The following is a 14,851-nucleotide window of genomic DNA, read 5'->3' on the forward strand; positions in this document are numbered from 1 at the left end:
GAACAGATGGTGATCTCGCTGCAGAACACCACGTCCACCAGCCACCACCTGCGAGTCCTCCCGCCGTCCACGCCCTACTTCGCTCTGGGATTGGGTGAGCTCAGGGTGGCAGCGGCCTGGGCGGCCTCGATATTGTGTACTGGCCTTGCCCCGGGTTACACGCCCACCAGGCCCTAGGGTGACTCCACAGCTGCACCCCTCGTGCTCCACAGAGGCCTCCTACCCACCCTCCACCGAAGGCCCCCAGTCTCGACAGCTCCTCCTCGGATCTCGTCCCTCCAGGCTCGGTTCTGCCCTCTCCTCGCCCTGCGCACTGTCACTGCCCTCAGCCAGGACCCCTGGTTCCTCACTTAGGCCATCACAGTGGCTTCCCAGCCAGGCTTCCTGCCTCCGTGACGCAGCGTTCTCCTGAAGAACAGCTCTGATCTTGTGTCCCACCCCCGGCAACCCCTGCAGAAGCCTCAAATACCTCTCTGCTGCCCACAAAATAAATGCTAAGCCATAGGAACAGGCATGGCCCCGCCTGACCGTTCCAGGTGGACCCTATCACTCCCCCCACTGCCCCAGGCCCTGGTCTTCTTACCTGGTCTCCAGAATCTCATTTGTCGCTTTTGTCACCCACAGGGATGTTCCCAGGAAAAGGTGGAATGGTGGCTCCTGGAATGACCTGCCAGTACACTGTCCAGTTTTTTCCCGACTGCCTTGGGGGTTTTGATGACTTTATTTTAGTGGAGACCCAGTCAGCACACACGCTGCTGATCCCCCTGCAGGCCCGGAGGCCGCCCCCAGTGCTGACGCGTGAGTGTGCTCTGCTCCCCCGGGATTCAGGGCGGGCTGGCGCCCCTATAAGGACCGCCTGCCCACAGGCCCTTCATGGCAGCACACAGCCTGTCCCCGGGACAGGGGCTTCTGGGTCCTGAGAAGGGACCTGCCAGAAGTTTGCGCACAGTCCTCCCGTGTCAGGCCCCGACCATCTGCTTCCCGTGGAGGCTGACTCTGAGTGACACACATCGGGAGAGGAGGCCAGCATCCCAGCTGACCCCAGCCTAGGCGTCGCTGGCTCAGGGACACCCTGAGTGGGCCTGTGCCATGGCGAGGCAAGAAGGAGTGCCTGGAGCCCTCCATGGGTGTCACCTGTGTGGCCGTGGGGTGGCTGGCTTTGCCTGGACGCCCTCATTTACGAGTCCCTTCAGCTGGGCACAGGCTGCAAGCTGGGACTCTGACCACAACCCCCAGGGCCATGCCGGGTGGCACTGGCTGAAGCCCGAGCGCGTGGAGTCCTGAGGCGCCGCTGCCATGTGGGAGCAGGGGTGGGCCCGTCCCCATCCATCCCCCTCGCCCCTCCACAGCTGCTCTTAGCTCGGGCTGGGCCTCCGGAGAACAACAACAGGACTGTGCTGTTTCTCTTGCCCATCTTTTCTTGTGGCTGCAGTGTCGCCAGTGTTGGACTGTGGTTACTGCCTCATTGGGGGCATGAAGATGACCAGATTCATCTGCAAAAACGTGGGCTTCAGCGTGGGCAAGTTCTGCATTATGCCTAAGGAGAGCTGGCCGCCGCCAAGCTTCAGAGTGAGTGCTCACCTGGCAAAAGAGCAAATCCATCAAAGGAAATAAGCCCTGTGAGGGACTTGCTCGAGTGCACCCACACACACACACACACACACACACACACACACACCAGAATTTTATAACCTCTCTCTCCAGCTGCCACGGTCCAGTGAGAATCAACATGTACAGAGACCAGCGCTGTAGTTCTTGTTACTCCCCTAATACCTGTGTGACCCTGGGCAGCTCCTGTCACCTCTCTTATCCTCCAAGGCCTGGCTCAAATGTCCCTGCATTCATTCATTCATTCATTCTAGTAGCAAATGTTTGAGTATAGCAGAGGTCACAGATTGGCAGCTCTTTGGCTGAATTTTGTGGGTATATTTATTTGGCACAGGGCTTAAAAACATTTTTTGAGCCACCGTTTACAAATAGAGAGATTTCGGACTTCCTGGTGCCCCAGTGGCTAAGACTTCACGCTCCCAGTGCAGGGGGGCCAGGTTCAATCCCTGGTCAGGGAACGAGATCCCACGTGCTGCAACTAAGACCCAGCGCAGCCAACCAACCAACCAACCAAATAAATAAATAAATATTTTTTTAATAAATAGAGAGACTTCGTATAAAAATGTGCACTTCCAGTCTCTCCGAAACATTGGGAGATGTGCAGCCCTGGGCCAGGATCCACTGTGGCCTGTCAGCTGGAGTTGAGAAGCAGGGGGTGTGCACATCCCCTCCTGTTTGCCCAGCTCTGCCCTCCCCGCCCCAGGGCAGCCAAGTGCTGACACCACTGACGGTCATGCTCACTCACAGTGTTATCTGACTCAGCGTAGAGATATTTTGCTGTACCTGTGTCTCCCGAAACAAGCGACAGATCCAGAGGACCACATGTTCCCAGACACACATTTCACTCATTTCTGTTACCTGCCGGGGTCCTGGAGGCGTGGGTTTGCGTCCCTGGCATCTAAGTGGCTTCCTGTGTGGGCACCTGGGCTGCAGCTCTGCTGACAAGATGGCAGCGTCCCTTGACTCAGGTGCCCATGGCCAGGGGTGGGTTGAGGATGGAGGCCGACACAGAAGCCGGCACCAGCCACACAGGCTGCTGTAGTAGGGAAAGGACTGTGCTTTGGGAGCCCACCTCCTGCTTTGCGTCTGAAACACTTGTCAGTGGCCTCGTACCTCCTGCCCGCAGGCAGCTCTTCGTGAGCGCCCTGTCTTGTACTCATCTTTAACCACCGGAACCCCATCCAGTGCCTGGTGCAGGTTGAGTGAGTGCTGGCTGAATGCATGAGCCTCGGTTTCTTCATGAACAGGAGACTGGATGATCCATTAAGACCCTTCAAGCCACAAAGTGGATGTTTGGAGGAGGGAAGTGTGTCACCTGAGCACGAGATTTTACAGTTTCTTCCACACTGTTGGATCATCTTCTGCTTTTCTTTAAGGCTGTTGCAACCATTGGCTTTGTCGAGCAGCCTCCCTTTGGGATCCTGCCGTCAGTGTTTGAGCTGGCTCCGGGGCAGGCCGTATTCGTGCAGGTAGGTGATGAGACGCTAGCTTGTATTTCTTTATGATTGGTTCGCTGTTTCCTCAACTGCTCGCTTGATTTCATTTGCCTCTCTGTTTTTTTTGTTTTTTGGGGCTTTTGGGGTTTTTTTTGGCTGCCCCACACAGCTTGTGGGATCTTTAGTTCCCGGACTAGGGGTTGAACCCGGGCCACCGCAGTGAACGCACTGAGTCCTAACCACTGGACCGCCAGGGAATTCCCGCCTCTGTGTTTTCATGACCCCGATAGCCACTCCCAGGTCCCAGCCTTGGTAGCTTCTGTGTAGGAGCATGCTTTTGTATTCTGTGGGGTGATGTCATTTGACTCTCCTATGACCTCCCTCGCAGAGCAAGTGCAGAAAGCCCTAGCAATGCCACCACGATCCCTGAGAGTTGCTTGTCCACCCGTGAGCCTGCGGGTCACCTCTACTAACATCTGAGCTGCCTCCAGGATCTCCCCTCGGTCCTTCAGTCCGTCTTGGACCATCCCACCCCCTAAATCTGGTACCTTTGTTCTCTTTCCTGTTTTATCCTCAGTTATATGGTCAACAAGGCCCGCCTTCCTTAGGCCTCATCCTAAACCTCTGCGGAAGCTCCCAGAGTCTGACCTCTGGGATGTGGGCTCCTCCTTTCCTAACTGGCCCCTTTCCGGCATCCCTTGGGCCTGTCACACCTGCTCACTGGCCCCCAGAAGAGGCTGTGAGACATGGTGATGTCTTCCTGCCCCTGTCACCCCACCCTCTGCTCCAGGAGTCTGACTCTGTGTGGTCCCATGGCTGGGTGTGGGGCTGCCACAAGTGAGCATGGCCTTCCTCACTTGCCTGCTGAAGGACACACCCACATTAAAGAGTAAAAGCTATCTGGGTTCTGGGGAGGGGGATTTGGCCTACATCAGGTCATCAGGTAGTGAAAGCCAAGAGCCATAGGTTCCCAAACTCAGCTGCACATGGCCGTCCCCTGAGAAACTTGCAAACACGCTGACATCTGGGCCCCAGCCCTGAGGTTTTGAGTTAATTGGTCTGGAGTGTGGCCTGGGCATAGGATTTTTCAAGCTCCCCAGGTGATTCTGTGTGTGCAGCGAAGTTTGAGGACCACTGCCATAAGCTTCTTTGCCAAGATGTAAAGGAAGGCTTCCTTTATCAGCTCCTTTCCAGTTGCAAGGGTCTGATGGGGTCTTGTTCATGTCCGTGATGATCTGATCCTGATAAGAACCTGGCTTTTGGAGTCGGGATGAGGCCAGTTCAGGAGCACAATAGGGATTATCCATCCTCCTCTGTTGCCGAGGGGTGAGCCGGGTCCTCTTGGCATGGCCCAGGATTTGTCAGAGCCTTGTGGTGGCTTTAAGGAATTGGGGCTGGTCACCCCTGCCCAGGCCATGATGTCCCCCTCATCCCATCCTCCTATGATCCCCAAGGAAAAGAAGAGGGTGGCAGCAGCAGTCTTTGGGGAGCAGTGGGGGAGTCAGGGGGAGGTTTTCCCCTTTGCATTCCTTATGTAAATTTTGTTTACTGACTGGGATTTTGTTTGTTTTAAAATTTATTCATATTTCCAAATAAATAGATTCACATGATTAAAAATTCAAAAGACGCAAATAGATGCACAGTGAAATGCTCCCTCTCCCCCCAGTTCCTCAGCCACCCAGAGGCCACAGCCTTACCAGGTTAGAGTGTCCTCCCCGAGATATGTGATGCCTACCTAAGCAACTGCACATGGTTTTTTCTTTCCTTTGTTTCCGTTTTTCCTTCACACAAATAGTTGCCCACTCTGTGCTCTGTTCTGCACCATGTATTTTCCACTTACCGTTTCATTTTTTTTTTACAGCTGCATAGTATTCCACTGGACATATGAACCATAATTTAGGTCAGCTGTCCCCTGCCTGAAGACTATTTCTGATCTCTGGCCATCTCAGGGAATAGCTTATACATACATCACTCTGTCCTACCAGAAGGATACAGTCCTTGACGTGCATTTGCTGACGCAGGGTCTCTGCTCTCATAATTGTGATACATGTCGCCAAAATCCCCACCATGTGGATTGTATCAATTTGTACTTCCATCCACAGTATGTGAGGGTGCCTATTTTAATTCTCATACCTTTGCCAATACAATGGGTTATCAGACTTAAAAAAAAAAACTGTTATCATGGACATTTTAAAACATATACAAAAATAATCTGAAAAAGAATAGATATACATATATGTGTATAACTGACTGACTTTGCTGAACACCTGAAACTAACATAACATTGTAAATCAACTATACTTCAATTAAAAAAAAAACGAAAGGTCATAAGTCCAACTGGCCAAGCAAAAGCTACAAAAAAAACCCCAAAACAAACCTATATGCAAAAATAGAATAGTTGAATGATCACCCATGTACTCAGGACACAGCTTCAACATTTATCAACTCTCGGCCAACCTTATTTCCTTTGTGCCTCTCCGTCTCTTCCCACCAAGCCCTGCCCTGCCCCTCTAGATTATTTTGAAGAAAATTAACATATCCTGTCACTGTGTTTATGACCGCTAACTTTCTGCTCTTTGCCAGTAGGAGGCATGAAAAACTGTTCTTCTGGGTGGTTTGCATTTCCACTTCTTTTATCATGAATGAGGTTAAACATGTTATTTAAGAGCCATTTGTATTTCAGTCTCTATGAATTCTCTCTTCATAGCCTTTCAACACACTCCCCAAATTAGCTGGTGGAGCCTGGGCTGAACCCCTAGCCTTAGGGAAGGGGCCGGGAGGGGAGGCAGAAGTGGAGACCGGAGGGAAAGAGGTGCAGCTGAGAAGAAGAGGGCGAGGGGGTAGAAGCCCCTTCACGGGAGACAGCGGGACAGCCCTTCTTTCCCCAGGTCCTGTTCCTCCCAACCAGCCTGGGAAAGGCAGAGCAGACCTTCATCATCGTGTGTGACAACTGCCAGATAAAGGAGCTGGTGACCACAGGTGGGCTTGGGTGCGCTCCCAGGGGTGGCCCAGCTGCGCCCGGTCCCCCTTGGGGGTGGGCACACTCAGGGGATGCTGCAGCCTCCAGGGCTCTGGTTTGGGGCCTCTAGCTCTGGTCAGACCTTAGAGACCCAAGCCAGTGTGGCCTTCGGGACTGTCCCAAGGGGCCGTCTAGTGCGAGAGGGATGTAAACCTGGGGGGCAATCTTTTATCGAGTCACTTTGAAACTCACCGCGATCTCCTTTGGGGGACTGCCAGTGACTCACACAGAAACGACCAGGACACCTGTAGGTTCCTGTACAGTTAGAAGGGGCATCCTGCTGAATTTCCTTAAGGTGCCCTGTTCCTTCCTTCCATCCGTCTGTCTACCATCCACCCAGTTTCACTCACCAGGTATTAATTGAATGCCTGCTACATGCTATGTTATCAAAATCACCTTCTTTTGGTCTGAGGTGACGTGGGGACATGAACCTGCGTGCTGTTGGCTCCCTGTCCCCCTCTGTGCACTTCCCGGGGTCACGATCACGGCGGTTGCATGTGGATGGTGGCTTGGGTCCTGTGACAGCCTTCGGCCACAGAGTCCTAGTGAAACGTCACTACTGTACTTTGTCAGGAATCGGGCAGCTGGTGGCTCTGGATCTGATCTATGTTTCTGGTGAAAACAGTCAGCCGGAGCCCGGAGAGCTCACAGACTTAACAGCCCAGCACTTCATACGCTTTGAGCCTGAAAACCTTCAGTCCACGGCCAGCAAACTGCTGATTATTAGAAACGCCACGTGAGTGACGCCTGTGAGGGACCCCAGCACACACCCTCCCTCCTTCCTCACCTGGCCTGAGGTCCCAGTGAGGCTGGTGGTTCCTTCCAGAGGCCAGGGGGGGAATCTGGGCACAAGATGGAAGGATCCAGATTTGCACTGTCCATCATGGTAGCCAGTTGCCACATGTGACTATTTAAATGGAAATCAATTAAAATTAAGTAGAAGTAAAAACTCACTTCCTCCGTGACACCAGCCACATTTTAAGTACTCAGTAGCCGCACGGGTAGCTGGTGGCTATCGTATTAGAGCCGATTTATAAGATGTCGTATTGGACAGTGTTGCTCTAGATCCTCTGGAGCCTCCTTAACCAGGAATAGTTTTCCAGAGGGGTCCTGCCCAGCCCACGAGGGGAAGCCACCCAAGTCCCAGCGTCAGACAGATGATGGCCTGTGGGTTCAGCTCTCACTGCCATTTATTCCCTGACCGTCCTCTGAGCTCCATCATTACACCAGGACAGACCTTGGGGAGCCTCCCGGCCAGGCTGCCCAAGTGACCCAGGCCTTACACAGGCTCTGTCGCCTGGCAGGATGAGTAGTTCTCACCTGCCGTCCCCCTCACTGACACCTGCTGTCAGCAGCACGCCTGGAGTCCCACCCCTTCCACCACCAGGGAGTTGTCACCGCTCCTGTTGGCAGCCAGTGGGCACATATCTTTCTGGCCAGAGCAGTTGTCCTGGGAGGCCATAGCTGGAGAGGCAGAGGGTGGGGTCAATGTGGCAAAAACTCACGCGGTAGAAGATAAGGCAGAAACTTTTCCTGATATCTGGGGGGGGTGCCTGATGGTTAGAGCATGATTCCCCCGAGTCACTGTGGCTCCAGCCTCCAGCTGCTGTGTGGGGCTGTGCTGGGAGGTCTGCAGACTCCCTGCCCCCTGTGCTGTCCCTTGCCCAGGGGCCCCCAAGCTCCTCCATGGGAAGGGCCTGAAGGCTGACCTGGCCACGTCCTGCTCCTGGGTCGTTTCCTGCTCACTCCGGGAGCAGGGCCAGGCCGGGGGTGGGGGGAGCTGATTCTGGCAGAAGTGGGACATGGACTTGGACCCACTGCCTACTGTCAAGGTCGTCCCCACAGGCACGTGGAGCTGGCCTTCCGCTGGCAGATCGTGAAGCCCAACCTGAGGCCCCTAATGCCTGGAGAAACCTACAGCCCGGACAGCATCAAGTCCCACCCCGACAGGGAGACGGCCTTCTCCATTGCCCCCGACACGGGAGCTCTCGAGCCCCACACGGACCACGAGTTCCTCTTGAGCTTCTCTCCTCGAGAGGTTCGAGTGCGGCCATCTTGGTGGTCACACATGATTGGGTCACGATGTTTTCACCCTCTGTCCCTGTTCTTTGGTGACACTGAAGCCACGGCCGACGCTGCCGAGATCCCTAGCATCCTGCCGAGGCTGGCGCTTAGCTAAGAGCGGGGCCAGTGGCCGGCTTTGGTGTCCAGCTCGTTTTGCCTGGTCCCGACCCTGCACGCCCCATCTGCAGCCAGGGCCTGGGCTCGTTTCCTCGGCTCTAGTGTCTTCCGTGTCTCTACTACATCAAAGGTGTTACCATTCCTGCCCAGCCCACAGAAGCCCCCAGAAAGAGGGAGGTGGGGCTCCCCAGAGTGAGGCTCACACGACCCCCGCTTTCCAACACGAAGCCGTGTGTGTCCCGGGCGAGGGGGGAGTGTGAGGGGGATGCCCAGGGACCCTTGCTGGTAAGAGAGCAGGCCTGCCTCTCAGCACGCAGCCATCTCACGGCCTCTCCCGGGAGGGTGTGGTGCTGCAGACACACTGCGGGCACTGCCGAGCGAAGCAGCGCTGTGTCTCGTGGAAGACCTCTCTGGGGGCCAGGCCACCGGGAGGAGGGGTGCCTGCCGTGCCTCCAGCCTGCCCTGGGGCAGGCTTTTGTCTTCAGGGTGCTGCGTTTGCCTTGCAGCCCAGGGATTTTCACAGCGTGCTCCAGATGGTGCTAGAGGAAGTCCCAGAGCCCGTGAGGTGAGCGGGAACCGGGCCCCTGGCTGAAGGGTACGCAGTTGGGCATGCTGGGACGGAGTGAAGGAGCCCCTGACCCCTGGCAGGCTTTGGCGCGTGGGAGCGCCTTGCCTTTCCCTGGCACCTAGGCCTGGAGCGGGCTCCGCAAGCAGGGAACAGCTCTCTGGACTCACTATCCTGGAACCTTGGAGCTGTGCCCCAGGCTCACGGTTACCGCCGGGCCTCTAGGCTGGTGGCCTCTGGGTGGTGGCGACTAATGAGGGGAGGTTTTGTCCCAAGGCGTCACCTCTGCCAGTGCTTCCCTGAGCAAGCTGTCGGTGGGGGGCCTCCAGTCAGCTGGTGTGGAGATCCTGGCCGACGCTGCTGCAGGGTGGTCCCTGGAGGTGCAGGGAGGGACCCCCGCCCCAGGCCTGTGGTTGAGATGCCGTCCCAGCCACAGGCATTCATCTGTTTCAGGGCATTGCTGACGCCTCTGATTTCAGGGGGCTGTGGGCAGGGGGCGCTTTCTTTTCACAAGACCAGAGATGGGGGACACGATGGCTCCTAGCTCATGGTGGCTTTGTGTCCAGCTTGCACTTGGAAAGCCCGAAGGATCCCTCATACTCTGTGGATGACGTGATTGTCCTGGAAATCGAGGTGAAAGGCTCAGTGGAACCTTTCCAGGTTCTCTTAGAACCATATGCCCTCATCATCCCCGGGGAGAACTACGTTGGGATAAACGTGAAGAAGGATTTCAAGGTAGGTGGTTGTCCCTTCCCAGCCTAGGCTGCCCGAGATGGTGCTGAACTTGGGCGCGAGCATGGGGAGGAAGCGGCTGGCGGGGCCAGCTGTGGTGGCCACTGCAGAGAAGCTGAGGCTCTTCCCAGAGCCCCGGAACCCACTTGGTTTGAACAGACGCTGGGCCGGGCACGTCTGTCATTTGTCAGCTTCCCAGCATCCTCCAAACGACAGGACTGTGGCACGCGTTCCTGGGTTTAGGCATCTTTGACCGGCGGTGGCACCCACAAACCGCCGTGTGCCGCCGTGTGCGTTGGTGCCATCGGGTGGCCGGGATGTAGCTGGGGAGGTGTCGAGAGGACCTCTTGTGAGCCCACAGTCCCGCAGTCCTTTAGCAAGTACAGATCTGACGGGGAGCCCGGCTTGGGGTGTGTCTTTCAGATGTGGAACAACAGCAGATCAGCCATCAGGTACACGTGGGGGAAGATCAGCGACTGCCACATCGTTGAAGTGGAGCCCTGCACGGGGACCATCGGTACTGCAGGGGCCGAGGTGGGGGCTGGCTGGGGAAGGAGAGCTCGAGGTGAAAGGGGCCTGTGCAGGGGTCCATGGCCCCCTGATCAGCTCCAGCCGCAGCCTGGCCCTGTGGTGGGTAAGGAGTACGCCAAGGCCAGGTATCTGAGCCCGGCCACAGAGGGGACCTGCCCCTGCTTCCTTTCTCCACGGCTCACCTTTCCTCTCCCTCTCTCAGAGCCCAGCGAGGTGGAGGATTTTCAGTTGAACTTTACCGGGGGTGTCCCCGGCCCGACGAGCCAGAGCCTGCTGTGTGAAATCAAAGACTCCCCCTCACCCGTGGTCTTACACGTCGAGGCGGCCTTTAAGGTGCCTCTGGCGGGGCTGGGCGGCTGGGCGGGCTGGACGGGGAGCCGGGGTAGGGCACAGAGCCCACAGCCCGGCTGGCCGGGTGACGGGCCCCTCTGGGTGCCTCAGGGGCCTGCCCTCGTCATCGACGTCTCAGCCCTTCAGTTTGGTTTGCTGCGCCTGGGGCAGAGAGCCACAAAGTCCATCCAGATCCGGAACGTCAGCCAGCTCCCGGCCACGTGGTCCATGAAGGAGAGCAGGGTCTGCCTGCAAGAAAGGCAAGAGAGCGTAAGTCCTGCGATGCTGGCTCGTGGTGCCACCCCTCCCCCCTCTCCCCCCCACCCCCACCGGAGCCGAGTAACCCGCGTGTTGTGTGAGCCGTGGAACTGTTGCTGGTGCCTTCAGAGCGTGGAGGCTGGAGAGGAAACACCTGCCTGGTGACCTTTGCCTCGCAGAGTCCCCCATCCCGTCTCTAGGCAGTCGGGGTCCTTTCTACAGCAGAACTTAACCCCGAACTGGATTTTCCTGTTCCTTTCAGAGCAGCCAGAGCCAGGAAGAAAACAGGCAGCTGAGCTGGGCGGGAAGCTTCCAAAAGGCCCCCGGGGAGGGGCAGGCCGTGGGGCTCCCTGCGGAGGTTCCCAGCCTGCTTGCAGTTTTGAGTACCTGCCACCAGGTGGTGAGCTTGCCGCCCAAACCAAAAGGCTCCGAAAGGCAAATCATTTCCACTCAAACAGCACTTTTCCTTTTACTCTAAAAATAGAAAATATTAAAAGTGGCTAAGCATCGTCATCATTACATTTAAATTATGGCATCATGTTTTGTTTTGGTTTTTTATAAATTTATTTTATATTTGGCTGTGTTGAGTCTTCGTTGCTGCGCGCTGGGCTTTCTCTAGTTGCTGCGAGCGGGGGGGCCCCCTCTTCGTAGCGGTGTGTGGACTTCACATTGCGAATGCATTGCGGTGGCTTCTCTTGTTGCGGAGCATGGGCTCTAGGAGTGCGGGCTTCAGTAGTTGTGGCACATAGGCTCAGTAGTTGTGGCACGCGGGCTCTAGAGCGCGGGCTCAGTAGTTGTGGCATGCGGGCTCTAGAGCTCAGGCTCAGTAGTTGTGGTGCTCGGGTTTAGTTGCTCTGCAGGGATCGAACCCGTGACCCCTGCATTGGCAGGTAGATTCTTAACCACTGTGCCATCAGGGAAGCCCATGGCATCATGTTTAAATACCATGTTCAGGGAATTCTCTGGTGGTCCAGTGGTTAGGACTCAGGTGCGTTCACTGCCGGGGCCTGGGTTTGATCCCTGGTCAGGGAACTAAGATACCGCAAGCTGCGTGGCACAGCCAAAATATATATATATATATATATATATATATATATATATATATATATATATATATATATAAATATAAGTTTCAATCTTTTTTATTTTTATTTATTTATTTATGGCTGTGTTGGGTCTTTGTTTCTGTGCGAGGGCTTTCTCTAGTTGCGGCAAGCGGGGGCCACTCTTCATCGCAGTGCGCAGGCCTGTCACTATCGCGGTCTCTCTTGTTGCGGAGCACAGGCTCCAGATGCGCAGGCTCAGTAATGGTGGCTCACGGGCCTAGTTCCTCCGCGGCATGTGGGATCTTCCCAGACCGGTGCTCGAACCCGTTTCCCCTGCATCGGCAGGCAGATTCTCAACCACTGCGCCACCAGGGAAGCCCTATGTTCAGTCTTGAACAAGCCCAAGCCACACCAGCAGGCAGCTAGCTATAAACCACTGGCTCACCATGCCCACCCTTCCCACGTGGTGACTGTAGCTCTGTCGGAGCAGCTGCTGCACGTGTGAGACTCTGGCCAGGTCTGTCTGGTGAAAGCACCCTCCCTCCCCAGGTCCCCCATCCTGCTGCCCACTTCCCCTGTTGGTTAGAGGGCCGCACACTTTTTCTTCCACATTCAGGAGCTGAGGAAAGAGAGTCACAGCCACACATACATCTTATTTGCCAATGCACCTTCCCTTCTCCAGGACTTTTCCTTTCCACTTGAAAGCCAGTCTCCTTTACCTGGCGGCCTCGCTTCTCCACTAGGCACCCTGAAACTTAGAAGTTATGACAGTTTGCATCGAATTGGCCAACACCATTGCCAAGAAACATTGCCATGTGGTCTGTTCCACAGGCTTGGAGTTAGCACTGGCCCCCCCAGGGGTCACTGGTCACGCTGCTTGGACCATGGAACCACAGAGGCTGGCGCTGGGACTGCGGGCAGGGTGCTATCAGTAACCTTTTCTTCAAATGAAACCTTCAGCAGAAGCCCAAGATCTAGAATAGAGTATGACTGTTCTTGGCTCCCAGAGGCCTCCTCGTCAGGCATCCCTGCCCCGCCCTGCCACTCCCCACATCCCACTTCCCTGCCCTAGGACTTCTGAGCAACCCCTGGGATTTCCCAGAGCGAAGTTGGAAACTTACGGACCTCAGCCAACCTTGTCACTTGATAGAGGAGAAACAGGGAGGGACAGGGGCTTCCCTGGGGCCACACAGCTAATAGGTGGCAGAATCGTATCAGATCCAAGTTCTCTGATTCCCAGTCTGTGTTTTTCTCCCATAGTGAAGAATAACTACATTTTACAGTTGAAGTAATTGTCAGTTTCACAGTACATTAAGATTTATGTCCTAATCGAAGCTGGTAGCAGTCCTGTCTCTACAGTTCTCTGTGCTGTGTTCTTGTGAGCTCTCAAAAATAATGTTGAGATTTGGGGTTTGTAGATGTCCCCAGGCCAGGGGACCCAGAAACCCAGACCCAGACCATAGCGCCCCGCCCCCCGCCCACCCCACACACACCCACCGGGCTCCAAAGGAGAGGCACGTGAGGAGCAACGAGCAAAGAAAGCAAAGGGGCTCTTTCCTTACCAGCAGAGCTTGGGCCCAAAGCTTGGACAAGCCAGGCCAGAGCATGCCAGCCACGTTTCCTGAGACGTAGGCCAGCCCACCCTCCCTCCAGTGCCAGGGCGGTGGAACCTCTGAAGTGAGAGGGCACAGGGCCCAAGATAGCACAGCACGGCGGCCAGGGTGGAGGTGGGGTGGGACTGGGCAGGGGCGGCCAGGTCTCCCTCCAGGCAGGTGCCTTGCACTCCTTCATGGCCTTGGTCTCGAGGAAGGAAGAGACCAACGAGGAGTAACCTCCCTCCTGGTTGTAAGCTTTCAACGTCCAGTGACACCCCGACTAGCCAGTGCGGCCCCTCTGGGGCCCTGGGGCCACGCAGTCAGGCTGGTGCTCCTGGCCTCAGCCTGGACAGGAAGAGGGGCACTCCCCAAGCCTTTTCCTTTCCCTTTTAGTGCCTGGTATAGGGCAGGGGATGGACATGTTGGGTGAGTGGGAACTAGCCTGCAGTGGGGCTGAGTGAGGTGAGGGTGTGACGGGGTGGGGCAGAGACCACGTGGGTGTGTTACTGAACCAAGCTTGGGTCCGCTTGCCCACGTGCAGTAAAGCCAATCTACGGACACCAGGTTGTGGTGAAGGAAGGTGTAGCGTTTAAGGTGCCAGACAAGGAGACTAGGTGGCTCGTGCTCAAAAACCTCAAACTTCCCGAAGGGTTTCAGCAAAACATTTTTGAAGGCCAGGTGAGGGAGGTGGATCATAGCGTGTGTGCTCAGTTCGTGCACAGTTCTCTGCTTGGGGGATGGTGAGGTAACAGGGCAGTGTCGCAGGGGTTAACGTTATCACTCCTCAGGCTCCGGTAGGTCCGGGGACTACGTGCTCATGGTCATCAAGTAGTTAATTTCTTCCATTTGGTGGTGGTTTTAGCGTCTGTAAAACAACTTAGGAAACGTGCAGCGGATACTGTCATCTAGGTGCTTCAGAGAGGAGCTACAGCAGAGGATATGGGGAGGGGTCTGTACCAGGAAGGCACAGTTACAGGTGCAAAGGGCAAATCTGTGGCCACATGGAAGCTTGTCCCCTAGTTTGGGGGCTTGATGGCTTTCCTTACTTGAAGCCGACAGTTCCTGACGCGCGCCTGCGCAGCAGGGCGGGCAGACCTCTCAGAGCCACCACGCCGAGGGCGACTCCCTCTGCCTTCCACCTCCTTTCCTTGGAGACTCAGTTTTCATCCTCTTCGTCCTGAGCTCTTGCTCAGCTGTGTTCCCCCACCCGCTTGCCTCCTTCCGCATCCTAGAAGCGCTCGGGGGAGGGGGTGGGGGCAGCTTGGGGGCAACCCTGGTTGTTCATGGCCAGCACCCAGTTCTGCAGTTCCATGTGTCCCCACTCCTCGTCCTTCTCCTCATCAGGTGTCTCCCTTCGTCATCGAGCCGTCCAGTGGCCAAGTTCAGCCACTGGGGGAGTGCAGAGTGAGCATCACGTTGGAGGCCCAGCACTGCCAGTGTCTGCAGACTGTCCTGAAGCTGGAGGTGGTAAACGGGACCTGCAGGTAAGGGGGTGGGGAGGGAGCCAGTATGACACACTCTTTGCATATTCGTGGCATATTTATTTATAT

General features: G+C 55.8%; 1 protein-coding gene across 20 annotated transcripts in view; it reads left to right on the forward strand.

The window, feature by feature from the left end:
* Window positions 1-14,851, forward strand: part of DLEC1 (DLEC1 cilia and flagella associated protein) — a 104,011-nt gene that overhangs the window by 65,410 nt on the left and 23,750 nt on the right. For 18 of the 20 annotated variants that reach the window (XR_012334546.1, XR_012334547.1, XR_012334545.1 and 15 more), the window contains 13 exons: window positions 7-94; window positions 625-798; window positions 1,433-1,569; window positions 2,985-3,077; window positions 5,918-6,023; window positions 6,637-6,799; window positions 7,909-8,101; window positions 8,751-8,809; window positions 9,376-9,544; window positions 9,965-10,058; window positions 10,275-10,405; window positions 10,514-10,672; window positions 14,646-14,785. Coding sequence is in view for 17 of the 20 variants with exons in the window: in XM_073810995.1 (XP_073667096.1) it covers window positions 7-94; window positions 625-798; window positions 1,433-1,569; window positions 2,985-3,077; window positions 5,918-6,023; window positions 6,637-6,799; window positions 7,909-8,101; window positions 8,751-8,809; window positions 9,376-9,544; window positions 9,965-10,058; window positions 10,275-10,405; window positions 10,514-10,672; window positions 14,646-14,785 (1,706 nt within the window). In the remaining 3 variants the exon portion in view is untranslated. The remainder of the gene's footprint in view (window positions 1-6; window positions 95-624; window positions 799-1,432; window positions 1,570-2,984; window positions 3,078-5,917; window positions 6,024-6,636; window positions 6,800-7,908; window positions 8,102-8,750; window positions 8,810-9,375; window positions 9,545-9,964; window positions 10,059-10,274; window positions 10,406-10,513; window positions 10,673-14,645; window positions 14,786-14,851) is intronic. The other 2 variants (XM_073810997.1, XM_033864565.2) reach the window with 1 other exon arrangement.

The sequence above is a fragment of the Tursiops truncatus genome, chromosome 10 (genome assembly GCF_011762595.2).
Source record: "Tursiops truncatus isolate mTurTru1 chromosome 10, mTurTru1.mat.Y, whole genome shotgun sequence".
In the NCBI taxonomy this organism is placed as follows: Eukaryota; Metazoa; Chordata; class Mammalia; order Artiodactyla; family Delphinidae; genus Tursiops; species Tursiops truncatus.